Below are 14576 nucleotides of genomic sequence, written 5' to 3'. Positions count from 1 at the left end.
GACAAGGCCATTTTCTGTCACATATGCGGTTAGAGCCATGGGTCACTCCATGAGTACTCTTTGGTAGGTGGTTTAGTCCCTGGGGGCTCTGGGAGCTCTGGTTGGTTGATATTATTGTACTTCTGCTGGGGTTGCAAATCCCTTCAGCTCCTTCAGTCCTTTCTCTAACTCCTCCATTGCGGACCCCACTCTCAGTTCAATGGTTGGCTGCTAGCATTCACCTCTGTATACTTGTCAGACTCTGGCAGTCTCTCAGGAGACAGCTACACCATGCTCCTGTCAGCAAGCACTTCTTGGCATACACAATAGTGTCTGGATTTGGTGTACGTATATGGGATGAATGCCCAGGTGGGGCAGTATCTGCATGGCCTTTCCTTCAGTCTCTGCTCTACACTTTGTCTCATATTTCCTCCCTTGAGTATTTTGTTCCCCCTTCTAAGGACTAAAGCATCCGTGCTTTGGTCTTCTTCTTCTTCTTCTTCTTCTTCTTCTTCTTCTTCTTCTTCTTCTTCTTCTTCTTCTTCTTCTTCTTCTTCTTCTTCTTCTTCTTCTTCTCCTCCTCCTCCTCCTCCTCCTCCTCCTCCTCCTCCTCCTCCTCCTCCTCCTCTTCTTCTTCTTCTTCTTCTTCTTCTTGAACTTCATGTGGTCTGTGAATTGTATCTTGGGTAATCCGAGCTTTTGGGCTAATATCCACTCATCAGTGAGTGCATACCATGTATGGTCTTTTGTGACTGGATTACCTCACTCAGGATGATATTTTCTAATCTTATCCATTTGCTTATGAATTTCATGAAGTCATTGTTTTTGATAGCTAAGTAGTACTCCATTGTGTAGATGTACCACATTATTGTAATCCTTCCTCTGTTGAAAGGCATCCGGGTTCTTTCCAGCTTCTGGCTATTATAAATAAGGCTGCTATGAACATAGTGGAGCATGTATCTTTGTTATATGTTGGAGCATCTTTTGGGTATATGCCCAAGAGAGGTATAGCTGGATCCTCAGGTAGTTCAATGTCCAATTTTCTGAGGAACTGCGAGACTGATTTCTAAAGTGGTTGTATCACAACAATGGAGGAGTGTTCCTCTTTTTCCACATCCTCCTCAGCATCTGCTGTCGTCACTGAGTTTTTGATCTTAGCCATTCTGACTGGTGTGAGGTGGAATCTCAGTGTTGTTTTGGTTTACATTTCGCTAATGACTAAGGATGTTGAACATTTCTTTAGAAGCCTCTCAGCCATTCAGTATTCCTCAATTGAGAATTCTTTGATTAGTTCTGTACCCCATTTTTAATAGGGTTGTCTCTCTGGAGTCTATCTTCTTGAGTTCTTTGTATATCTTGGATATGAGGCCTCTATTGGATGTAGGATTAGTAAAGATCTTTTTGGTTGCTGGTTTGTCCTATTGACAGTGTCTTCTTCCTTACAAAAGCTTTGCAATTTTATAAGGACCCATTTGTTGATTCTTGATCTTTGAGCATGAGCCATTGGTGTTCTGTTCAGGAAATTCCCTGTGCCCATGTGTTCCAGGCTCTTCCCCTCATATCAAGTGGCCATAGGTGTGTGGGTTCATTTATGGGTCTTTAATTCTATTCCATTGATCTACCTGCCTGACTCTGTACCAATACAGTACAGTTTTTTATCACTATTGCTCTGTAATACTGCTTGAGATCAGGGATGGTGACTTCCTCAGAAGTTCTTTTATTGTTAAGAAGAGTTTTCGATATCCTAGGATTTTTGGTATTCCAAATGAATTTGCAAATTGCTCTTCCTAACTCTATGAAGAATTGATTTGGAATTTTGATGGGGATTGCATTGAATCTTTAGATTGCTTTAGGCAAGATGGCCATTTTTACTATGTTAATCCTGCCAATCCATGACCATGGGAGATCTTATCATCTTCTGAGATCTAATTTGGTTTTTTTTCTTCAGAGACTTGAAGTTCTTAAGATCAAATGTCACTTAAATACTCATTCCTTTGAGTATTAACTTGTACATTAATTGAACCATGCAAAGTAGATGTAAGTCAATAATTTAAAAATTCACTTAGGGGTTGGGGATTTAGCTCAGTGGTAGAGCGCTTGCCTAGCAAGCGCAAGGCCCTGGGTTCAGTCCTCAGCTCCAGAGGATAAAAAAAAAAAAAGACAAAATAACAAAAATCTACTTATTTTAGTTAAGCTTTACATTTTACTTTAATAAAATAAAGATCAAAAACACATAAAAAATTTCATTAAAATTTCAGGTTAAATTAATAAAAAGTAGAAATAATGAATTATACTCATTTGTGATAGAGGAGATGATTTTTTGTCTAAGAACACCATTTATCGAGAGTATTTCAATAGTCAGGTTTTCAATGAGTTACCTATCTACTTTACAACTGATTAGCTTTAAATTCTAACTACTTTAACATAACTTACAAACCAACATTCCCCTCTCTATATATGGATTTGTTAGTTTATACCCCTGTTTTTTCTATCTCTATTGTTATTATATTATTATTATTATTATTATTATTATTATTATTATTATTATTATATTATTTGTGTACATGTGCATGTGCGTGTGCATTGGGGTATGTATGCACACACCCATGTATGCAATTGCTTGTAGAAACCAAGAGTGTTGGGTCTCCTGAAGGTAAAGTTACAGACAACTGTGAGTCACTCAAATGTTATTGCTGGGTCTCAAACCCCAGTCCTCCAGAAGAGCAGCAAGTACTCTTAACCATCAAGCCATCGCTCCAGCTCCTTGTGTATTATTCTTAAAACAGACAATCTGCAAGTACGAAAATGCGTTCCCTTCTTTCTGTTGCAAGGTATTTTATCACACTGTGAACCCCAAGATTGTGTTCTTTCCTGAAAATAAGCTGCTTCCAGCTGTGGCATGGCCCAGCCTCAGCGCACACCTTTACTTCCTGTGCTTGGAATTCAGGCATGCCCTTAGTACACACCTTTAATCCCAAACAACGAAGGCAAAGTTAGTTTATGGAAGGAAGCACCCGTGTTTAAAAGTAACTTCTAATTAAGTGGCAGACAAAATAACAAATCAGAGAAAGAACTGACAAAATAAGATATGCCAAACTCTCACAAGGAGGGAGAGGAAGTACTTAAGGGCAGTGCAGAGAGAGGAGGCCATTTTACCAGGACAGCCAAACAGAGACAGGGTACAGAGGAGAACGAGCCAGAGCCTGAGAAGGAACCAGAAGATTAGAACAGATGGACAGAGCTAGTTTGAGGTCATACAGAGCAATTCACGAGAAGCCCAGAGAAGCCAGGTTGAATCAGTTATTGTGGAAAGGAGTTTGAGTCAGAACGGCTGAGCTGAAACTAGCCATAGATCAGAAGGAACAAGGAAGGGGTGAGCTTTTTCAGCAGTAAGTCTCAGAAGCTGAGGCTAGAAGCTTCCAGGACTGGGCCTAGGTTAGCCGACTGAGGCAGGAAGCAGTAGAGATGACAGTTAATGCAGGTACATAAAAGTTTCTTTTACATCCTCATTGGTACTCCAGATGACCCTACAGACTATCAAAAGCTGAGAGAAATAAGCACAAATGCATCACAAGTAGCATAATGTCAAACACTACCTTCCTGAAATTACTTCTGGTGCAGCATAATTGGGCGAGCCACAGCTCGTTCTTAAAAATTCACCATCTGACATCATGTTTGAAAGACCTGAAATGACAAAACATGGCCACTCAAGATTTCCCAAGAACAGAAAGAAAGTAAGTCCATTAAACAATACACCTAAATTTGTATTAACAAGATCAGCCATCATTTTTCTGTTAAAAAAACAAAACAAGGGGTTGGGGATTTAGCTCAGTGGTAGAGCGCTTGCCTAGCAAGCTCAAGGCCCTGGGTTCAGTCCCCAGCTCCGGAAAAAAAAAAAAAAAAAAACTTTAACGTGATCAGTCTTTATTTCCGAAATAGTCTGACCTTATAAAAAAATGTACAACATATTTCAATATCTACAGTTTAATGTGTAGGTACCAAACTAGTGGTGGTTTTGAGTACTAGCATAACCTTGAAATGTTTACATTTTAATACAGACATTGTTAGGCAAAATACACTCAGATGAACATAAAGATGTCTACCGGCCTCCATCTCTGGGATTCTTAGACTAAAGGCATGTGCTGCCACATCTGAAAACCAACTTTACAGCATTTAAATGTTAAATTTTTTAAAAATAATTTCCTCATAGAATTCATCTTTCTAGATTTCAATTTTATCTCAGTAATTCCATCCCGCTTCCCATTTTCACCATACTTGACCAAAAAGAATATATTAGAAATTAAGTTGCCACCTTCTTGACAAATAACAGTCACTTCTTCTCAAGTGATCTCTCTAATGTTTACAGGTTGAAATATTTATGACCACAACACTGAATTCCATGGCTGGCAAGTAGGCTCAGCAACCTGAATTCAACCCTAAGACCCACGTGGTGGAAGAACAGAAACATCCCCCAAAAGCTATCCTCTGACATGTGTGTGTGTGTGTGTGTGTGCGTGTGTGCGAGAGCGTGCACACACAAAATAATTAAATCTCTTTATGACCAGCTTTGAAGACATAAGATTAAGTGCATACCTTACTGTTCTCCCTTTTGAATGCTCATTTGCAGAGTGGGTTTCTGGTCTATCCCATAAACACTATCAGAAGACTGTTATTTATACTCATTAAATAGGTTACAACCGTCCTTACCGAAGTCGGCTATCTTTGCATTCATGTGTGCATCAAGCAGGACGTTTTCAGGTTTCAAATCTCTGTGGACCACCATATGCCTGTGACAATAGTCCACACCAGAAAGGATCTGCTGGAACAGACGTCGACTCTCCTTTTCGTCCAACTAGGAAAAGCAGAAAAGCACTCTAAGCTGTGCCTCTCACTGGAAACATTCTCACTTATAATTCTCCAGCCTACAACCTGTCAAAGCATGGAAACTTCCAGGCGAACTCCACCCAGGAGGTACTTTTGAAATGGACAAGTAAGGCACACAACACTACACTAAACAGCAAGGGCTCAAAGGATCAACCAGCGACTCAGCTTTCTAACCCTATGTGTATAAAGTACACTGAGAAACCCATCTTCTTCTGTAGCTCATGGGCTATTCTAGTACTTTCAACTGCTACCTGAATCTGGGCGTGTTTTCCAATTAGTGATGTTTAATCCTTCCCTCCTTCAATAAATATTTATTGAGCACATTTGATATGCTATACAGGTGAGACATTCCCAATACAGAAATGAATAAAAGGAAGGTCTTATTCCTGCAGACAAAAATAAGCCCCTCCCAAAAGCAAAAAAAACAAAAACAAAACAAACAAACAAACAAAAAAACCCATCAGCCTAACAAGTGGGGAGAAAGTCACAAAGTAATACAGAAAGTGCTCCAATGGGGAGATCCAAACCCACGGTCAAGCAGAGGCTCTTTGTCAACCTCAGTGGGCCACAGAGCAGAACAAAGTGATGCAGGTAAAGAGGGATCTGTAAGGAGGGAAGGCAGGAGTGGGAGACAAGAGGGGACAGGGAGGGAGAGTAAAGAGAGGGCGAGGAATACATGGGTGAAGCTGTCAAAGAGCCAATCTAATCAGTGAGAAGGGAAAGAAAAAGAGGATACAGAAAGTGACGCTAGTATGGGGGACAGCTACAGACTGTAAACAAGTGACAGTAAGTACTGTAATTGAACCACAACGCAATGATGGCCTGTGCTCTGAAATTTAAGCTATTTTTTAAGTTTTGTGTGCGTGTGTGTGTGTGTGTGTGTGTGTGTGTGTGTGTTTGTGTGTGCGAGCGTGCGCGTGTGTGCGCATATGCATGCAGGTTCCCACAAAGGCAAGAATGCTGAGGACACTGGATCCTCTGGACCTGGAGTTGGAGGCATTTGTGAGCCCCCCTAACATGGGTGCCAGGAACCCAGCCCTCTGGGGAAAAAACAAAAAAACAAAAAAACAGCAGACTCTCTGAGCCATCTCTCTAGGCCCAAGATGCTTTCATTTAAACAAAAGCACATTTACATTTTGCCTGTTTACTGAATGGGGGGAAGGGGGGTATAAAAAGCTTATACTACAATTAAAATTTTTAAGCATAATCTTTTAAAAATAATCTTCAAATCTCTGTATTTTCTGATGTTTGCTCAACAAGGGATAAGTGGCACGGCTTTACACATGCTCCAGGACAGAGTATTTAACAGGTAAACTACGGATTCCATAAGCAAGGACTCTCCCATGCGCTCCTCCGGTAGGTCATGAGTGAACATTCTAGATCCGGAATGCTCCACCTTGATGATGGATAATGTGGGGACAGGAGAAAGCAGTCAGTGCTCTGAGTACAAAGTGAAACCTGCTGCTGAAGGGTAGCAGCCCCTTACACTGAAGTCTCACATGCCCTTCCTGAAGAAAAGTACATCGATACTTTGGCAATCTCACACCTTTATTTGCTCTATAGGTGTTTATTTTTTTAACTATGCAAGAGGAAGAGAAAATTTAACCAACGATAAGAAGTAACAGAGGGGCTGCAAAGGTGGAGAGAATTTTCTTTACTAAAATAAAGAATGGCAGGGACTGAAGGAAGATGGGCCAAGGCAAAGCATACTCCCAGCTGACAAGCAGTACACACTGACTCTCTTGTGTCACTCCCGGAAACAGCACTAGGGTGCTGTCAGCAGCACACAGGGCCCATAAAACAAAAGGATGGAGAGAGAGACAGCAGCCATCAAGAGGAGTGTGTGGACAGCAGATGAAAACTCAGCAAAAACAGAAAAGCAAAACCAAGTCCTAGAGGAAAATAAACTCATCTGCACGTGGATCCCTGGGAAAGCTGAGGAAGTAGGAGGGCCTCAACTCTTTGAGGCAGAGTAAGGGGCGGGCCAGAAACAAGCCAGCAGGCCTCTGCAGGAAGCTTTGGATTCCTCACCAATGGGGAGTGAGACCTCTGGCTACAAAGGCGAGGCAAAGCCAGGTCGGCCTCAAGGCCTCCGTGGCAGGAATAGGGCACTGTAAGGAAGATGTAGACTGCGCACACGAACAGAAGAGACCTGACCCCACCTCCCAACTCAGTTCCAACAGCTAAACCAATACCTTCAAGAAAATAGGAAAACGCAGACGCTAAGTTAAACAAAGAAGAAAAATCCCTGTTCTCGTTAGCAAAGAATTTACCCTACCAAATTGGGAAAACCATAAATGGCACACATACATGAGCTTGACATTTGGAACTTTGTTCTGAAATTTAAGTGGACAGCTAAGAATCACCAGGAAGAGTGAGTCATGGGGGGGGGGGGGGTAAAATGAGCAGAAGAAAGAGTGAGGTGAGCAGAAGCACGGAAAACGGAGCAGTGCAGGAACCAAAAGACATTTAAAACCAAAATGTCGTCTCAAGAAATTAAGGCTATGTCTGTGAAGCCAAACAGCAGCTATCCAAAGAGAATTTCAGAAAATATGGCAGAAGTCTGAAATATAAACGTGACAGCTCAAAATTCAGCATTCAAAAGGTAACACTAAATCCACCTCCACAATGCATAGCAAATGACTAGAAATGACAAACAGGAGGGGAAAAAGAGAGAGAGGCAGGTACTGACTAATTCAGGAAGAATTCCTTCCATGCATAGGAATGGGGCCTGGGAGAATGGGAAAGGGAAAACTAAACAGAAATTAACCACATTGAAAAATAAAGATTAACGTGCTCAATGAGTCTGATCTGATTAAAGAGACACACTACATAATATGAAAGAATGAACAATGCAAATAACTTAGACTGAAATCGAGGGGAGCTCTTTCCTCTGCCAGATGTGGGTCTTTTAGAAGGGCCTATGCCCGTCAGATAACCTGGGAGTCAGGGTGGGCGGAGACAGTGCTCAGGATTTGTATTTATAACTTCAATGTCTCCAAGGTTCCTTTAAACACTAAACTCTTTAGGTCTAATTTCTAGCTCCTTCAGAATCCCTATTTCTTACTACTCCAGGTACATCAGAGTTCACAGACCAAAACATAATGCAACCTAAATGTGACCAGGGTTGAACAACAAGGCCTACATCTTTTAAATACTCAATGAGTTATGGCGTAAGGAACACTTAGGAAAACATATTAAGAGTGTGCACAGGGACGGAGAGATGGCTCAGAGGTTAAGAACACTTCCAGAGGTCCTAAGTTCAAATCCCAGCAACCACATGGTGGCTCACAACCATCTGTAATGAGATCTGAAGCCCTCTTCTGGTGTGTCTGAAGATAGCAACAGTGTACTTATATATAGTAAATAAATAAATCTTTAAAAAAAAAAAAAAAAGAGTGTGCACAGGCCAGGAACACCTTTAATCCCAGCAGTCGGGAGGCAGAGGCAGGGAGATCTCTACGCATTCATTGGAGGCCAGCCTGATCTACATGGCAGCCGCAGTGGCATAGTGTAACCTGTCTCAAAAAAAAAAAAAAAAAGTTTATATAGCCAGAAACATAAATCTAAGGATTTGTGAGTTTTAGGGACTTACTTGAACTCTGTGTGGGACTGATGAGTCATGTGACCTTGAAGAAATACTTAACAGGTGGGCTTGATATCCACGTCTATGTAAATGGGCTCAGGGACCATCTTTGAGATCCTTTCCCTGTGAGTCTGCACAAATCCATGCTAAGGGAGCTGCTTACTAAACAAACCTCTGGAAACTGCTCACTGACGTTTTAGTGCGATAAGGGTTACTGAGGAGTTACCAAAATATGTACAGGATTAAACAAGAACTGCTTACCCTTCCATTTTTACAGATATAATCAAATAGCTCTCCTCCTGAGACATATTCCATGACCATGAAAATATCAGACGGTGTACTGATGACCTGGTACCTGGCGAGAGAAAACATGATCTACTAACGTTAAAACGTGTGTTCACCATTCAGTGAAGATTGACTAAGCATGTAATACACCAGGCGCTGTGCTGGCTGCTACAAGTCTGTGGGGAGCAAAGCCAATCTCCTGGTTTTGTTATGGACTTGAACCTGGTGCCAGCAGACAGACAGACAGATAGTAAGTGGCAGAGCATGCGATGAAGCAAAGAAAGCAACCCCTTCTTCTATACAGAGTACACCAGAACGGAGCCCGAAGGAAGGAAGGAGCGGACCACCTTTCCTGGGAAGAAGAAGGTGGAATGGGCAGAGGGAAGGGAGAGCAGGGGCCAGGGCCCAGCTGGGAGCCTGCCCGGTGCACTCGTGGTAAGGAAGAGCAAAAGAAGCTGGAGAGAAACAGGATGTGAAGCCAGTCGTTAGAGACCAAAGACGCAGAACCCCACAGGCTGGGAAGAAACCTTCGTTTTTTATTTACAGGAGTATGGAAAGCCAAGAGCGTTCTTAGGCTAGCAGTCACGCCATCTGCATAGTCAAAGCGTAAGCAGTGGTGGCATGGAGCGCAGAGTGGACGCTCAGAAGAAGCCAGTGAGACGTGTGGTACTTCAGGCCAGTGTGATGGTGATAAAGGAGCAAAGGTCAGAGACACATTCTGGTGGAAGAGACGGAGGGGCAAGGGATAAACAGGATTATTAACGATGCCCCTACTCCCCCGGGGTTTAGTGACAATTGACTGGGATGGTGTGGCAAGCAGAGCTGAGGAGATGGTGGGGAGATGAGACCTGACGGGGTTCTTTGAGAGACCCCATGGACAGCCCAATGAGTAAGGAGCAGGCATGGGGCCTAGAGTTCAGAGAATGGGTCTCAAGCAAGGAGTGTACAGTTAGGGGCCATCACTAGGTATGATATATCAAAACATTTCAATAAATGAGAGATAAAAGCGAAACAATTTTTGAACCAGCTGGTTCAATAGAGAGGTCCCAGCAGGTTTAAATTATAGCCTACATGATAACACAGGAGGTAAGAAATAAGCCTAACTGGGGCTTCCTCCAAACAACCGTTAGGATTACTATCCTTCTGAGAAACTGGAGTCCTCAACGTCTGGTGTGAGTATGGTCAAGTACAAGCAGGGTAGGGGGAAAAGCATTGCTAGTGTACAGTCTCTCGTGAGCCTAATTCCCAGCAAGTAAAAAAGAATTGAAATTTGTAGCTCAAGAATTTTTTGCCTTTCTTTTTTTTCCTTTCCAGGTGGTACTGGAGCCCAAACAGGGCCTGGCACCTGGTACAGAAACTTTTATTAGAAACCCAACAGTTGGTACTGTCCATAAAAACAGTAGCACAGGGCTGGAGAGATGTCTCAGAGGTTAAGGGCACTGTCTGCCCTTCCAGAGGTCCTGAGTTCAGTTCCCAGCAACCACATGGTGGTTCATAACCGTCTGTAATGAGATCTGACGCCCCCTTCTGGCCTACAGGCACACATGCAGGTGGAACTCTGTATACATAATAAATAAATCTTTAGAAAAAGAAAAAAGAAAAAGAAAACACGGTAGCCCAGAGTACTGTCAGAAGGGCCTCTTTCCAGACAACAGGAAGAACAGGAATAGGGGAGATATGAACCTTGTTAAAACAGGAGGGCGGGCTCTGTAACTGTTGTGAACCGGGGTCAAATATGGGAGCAGGACGAAACCTCCAGCCTTGGAAACAGGAAGAAGGCCAGGCCCCTGTCTGTTTGCCAGGTCAGGCAGGTGAACTAAAGGGCTGAGCGGAGGCAGGACCAGGCTAACGAGCTGTGCTGGTTAACTAAAGGGCTGAGCGGTAGCAGGACCAGGTTAACGAGCCAGGCTTACAGTTTGATTATATGAGGGTGCCTGAAAAGCTTCAGGTTCTGGATCTCTCTGCGGATTTTCCCGACCACGTCCAGGCTTCGAATCTTCTGCCGGTTGAGTATCTTCACAGCAACTTTATGTCCAGTCAACTCGTGCTTGCCCACTACAGAAGGAATAATTTTAAAATGTTAGTACCAGTTCTGACTGATAATATCCTCTGTGTGTTATAATAGTAAGCTAACACTCAAAATACTGGAGCACATTTGCTGCCCCCCTCCCCAATTTTACCCTTGAAAGTTTAGCCTTAAGTCAGGAGGAGACACAGGCAGGGAACTGCTCACTAGAAGTAGATTTGGGGAAAAGGGAATTTGGAACAGTTATTATAAGAGAGAGAAAGAAAAATGTCTTTGTTCTTCCTGTATGCCTTCAGGTATTCAAACCCTTTTAACTTACTATTAATGTTTAAACTTCTGTACACATAAGTTCAAACTAGCTTTTGTTTGGAAACTTTCTATAGGTGTTCACACACAGAGAAAGTATTATGCCACCACTGAAATCCTATGGTAAGGATCCAGACATGGTGTCTTATGCCTGCAATAGTCAGAAGCAGAGGCAGGGGACTGAGAACTAAGGGGAAGCCTGGGCTATTTTTTACAAGAAAATCAAGGAAAAGCCATGACATAGAATAGGTGCCCTGCAGGGCCAAAGGAGATGATGGTTCACAGAGTAAGAGCTACACAAGCAGGAAGCCCAACATTCAAATCCCCACAGCCCACGCTTTGAAAACAAAAAGGAAAAGAACCTAGCACGAGCCATCCTATGTGCCCAACGCTGGGAGAGAGAGGGCAGGCGGGCAGAGATGGGGACTACTGTGCTTACTGGCTCACTACCTAGATTCAGTACGAGATCTCATCTCGGGGAAACAAGGCAGAGAATGGTAAAGCAGGCCATGTCCTCAGGCCTGACGGGTCGCACGGAACACACACATGCACAAGACTACGTAAATGAACTCCCTATGACACCCACATGATTCCTTATCATTAACAGCCCCTGTGATTGGCTGCTGTTGTTTTGGTCTGCTTTCAGTTTTGGATCAATGGGACGCAGTTTCCATTTTCAAACAGCAAATTTAAAAATAAGTGATTTTAGGCTAAAGAGACGGCTCAGTGGTATCAGCTGCACTTCGAGAGGGCCCAGGTTAGATTCCTGGCACTCACATGGTGGCCTTTGGTCATCTGTAACCAGTTCCAGGGGAGACGAGAACCTCCTCTAGCCTTTTTGGACACTAAGTACATGCATAGTGCACAGATATATAGAAAGAGAGACAAAACACCCATGCAACATAGTAATAAATAAATCATGTTTAAAGGGATTCCATCTTGCCCATGACCACCCAGACAGTTGATGGGCACAGAAGAATTCAGATACTACCACTGAGGCAAAGGCTCCAAAAGTCTAGTATCTGTGTGCCCTTTCTCAGGGACCTATGGGAAAACACAGAGCCTATCAAAATCAGAACGGACACCAGAGCACCAACAGAGAGGCTTCACGTCTGAGCGTGCCAGCTCAGACTTCTTTTCCTGGTCTTGGGAACACTGCTGCTAGCTAACTCCAGGCCATCGAGGGCTGCAGCATGGGACAGGGACACTGCCTCAACACTGTCTACAGCAAACAAAGCCAGCTGTGGTACTGCATGCCTGGATTGCCAGCATGTGAGGGAGGACAGGGAGCTTCAGGTCAGTTTAGATACAATGGTAGCTCAAGACCAGCCTTGGTGACATAGACTCTAACACCAAAAGAGCCCACCCCACCCTACCCCACCACCCTAAAAAAGCAGGAATCTAATGCAGGAGGAAAATTAAGAAACCTCCCAAAAGTGACAGATGTACTGGTCAGGACAGCAGCAGATGTAGGCACAACATATAAAGGAGGCAACGTGGTTATTTTGAGAGAACAGAGATAATCCTATACCTTTCAAAGTATGGGGTCCATACAGTGGAAGAAGAGAAATTACTCCCTAAGGCCATCCTCTCACAAGCACACTGTGGCACACATGCCCCTACATACACACACATATACACACACATTAATAAATGTTTTTCAAAAACACTTGAGGTTTGTCCAGAACTGCAGGTATGATTTATTTCATCAAGTAAGGAAGAAGGGTAGGAGGCTCTGAACATTCTCTTTGACTCATTTGAGATTACGTACTTAGCATTTAATATATAAAACCAGCCAATCTAACCTAGTCCATGAGTTCCAGGCCCGTGAGAAGCCCTATCTCAAAAAACTAGGTGGACATCTTTAATCTCAGCAACTCAGAGACAGAGGCAGGCTAGCCTGATCTACACAGTGAGTCTAAGCTGACCCAGGCTAGACACTTTGCTGGCCTGCCTTCCTCCTTCAACTACCTTGGAGCTCCAGGCTATGCTTGTATCTGTCAGCCTGGATTCACAGACAGGAGCCTAGCATAACTGTCCTCTGAGAGGCTCCACCCAGCATCTGGCAGAAACAGATGCAGAGACCCACAGCCAAACGTTAGACAGAGCTTTCGAAGTGGGAAGAACTGAGGAAATCAGAGGGCACAGGGACTCCACAAGAAAACCAGCAGAGTCAACTAACCTGGACCATGGGGGACCCCAGAGACTGAACCACGAATCAACCTAGGGCTGCTGCCACTTGGTCTTCAAGCAGGTCCCCCCAAAACTGGGGCAGGAGCTTATCCTGACTGGGGATCCTGTTCCCCTAAGTAGGCTGCCTTGTCTGGCCTCAGTGGAAGAGGATGTGCCTAGTCCTGCAGCAATGAGAGGTGCCAGGGTCGGTTGGTTCCCCAGGAGGGACTTCCCCCTTCTCTGAGGTGAAGGGAAGCGGGGCTGAGAGAAGAAGGCAATGCTGTGGTAGGATGTAAAGTGGATAAACAAACTAATAAATAGGGAAAGCAACCAGAGTGTTGGCAGACACCTGTAATTCTCGCACTAGGGGCTGAGGCAAGAAGACTGCCAAGGATTTGAGGCTACTCTGGGCTACAGGGCAAGACCCTGTCTCAAAGTAACAAAGCAGAGTTGCAGGTGTAGCTCAGTTGGTAAAGTATTTGCACAACACAGACCAAAGCACTGGGTTTGAACCCCGGTACTGTGTAACTGAGTGTGATGGTGCACCCCTGAAGCACCAGCCCACAGAAGGTAGAGGCAGGAGGATTACAAGTTCTGAGTCATCCTCCAATGTATAGTCAGTTCAAGGTCAGCCTGGGATACATAAGACTTCAACACTTAGAAGTCTGAGACAGGAGGATTACCATGAGTTTAAGGCCAACTGGTTTAGGTAAGACTCTTTCTCAAAAAAAAAAAAAAAAAAAAAAAAAAAAAAAAAAAATCTAGCTAGACTCAGCCTGATGACCTAAGTTTAATTCCTGGGACCACAAAGTGGAAGGAAAAAAAAAAAAACCAACTCTTCAAAGTTGTCCTCTGATCTGCACCAACACAACATGGTGTGCACACCCATATACACACATATACATGCACACATCCATACACACATACCCATGTGCACACCCATATACACACATATACATGCACACATCCATACACACATACCCATGTGCACACCCATATACATACATACCCACAAACATACACTATTTTTTTAAGAATACACAAATACAAAGGGTACAATAAAAATTCTACAACATGGGCTGGAGAGATGGCTCAGAGGTTAAGAGCACTGACTGCTCTTCCAGGGATCCTGAGTTCAATTCCCAGCAACCACATGGTGGCTCACAGCCATCTGTAATGAGATCTGATGCCCTCTTCTGGTGTGTCTGGAGACAGCTACAGTGTATTCATATAAATAAAATAAGTCTTAAAAAAAATTCTACAACGGAATAGTTCACATCACTTAAAAGTCAGTGCTACTCGGCAGTAATATGGCATATTTCATGGTAGGATACTAAA

The 14576-nt window shown here is 43.5% G+C and overlaps 1 protein-coding gene across 1 annotated transcript in view; it reads right to left on the bottom strand.

The window, feature by feature from the left end:
* Prkaa1 (protein kinase AMP-activated catalytic subunit alpha 1) overlaps positions 1-14576 on the bottom strand; it is a 37558-nt gene that overhangs the window by 11022 nt on the left and 11960 nt on the right. The window contains 4 exon segments of the mRNA NM_019142.4: positions 3576-3663; positions 4687-4831; positions 8711-8804; positions 10648-10789. Of these exon segments, the coding sequence (NP_062015.2) occupies positions 3576-3663; positions 4687-4831; positions 8711-8804; positions 10648-10789 (469 nt within the window).

Source organism: Rattus norvegicus, chromosome 2, assembly GCF_021556685.1.
Source record: "Rattus norvegicus strain SHRSP/BbbUtx chromosome 2, alternate assembly SHRSP_T2T, whole genome shotgun sequence".
In the NCBI taxonomy this organism is placed as follows: Eukaryota; Metazoa; Chordata; class Mammalia; order Rodentia; family Muridae; genus Rattus; species Rattus norvegicus.
This window is presented reverse-complemented; position numbering and strand designations above follow the sequence as displayed.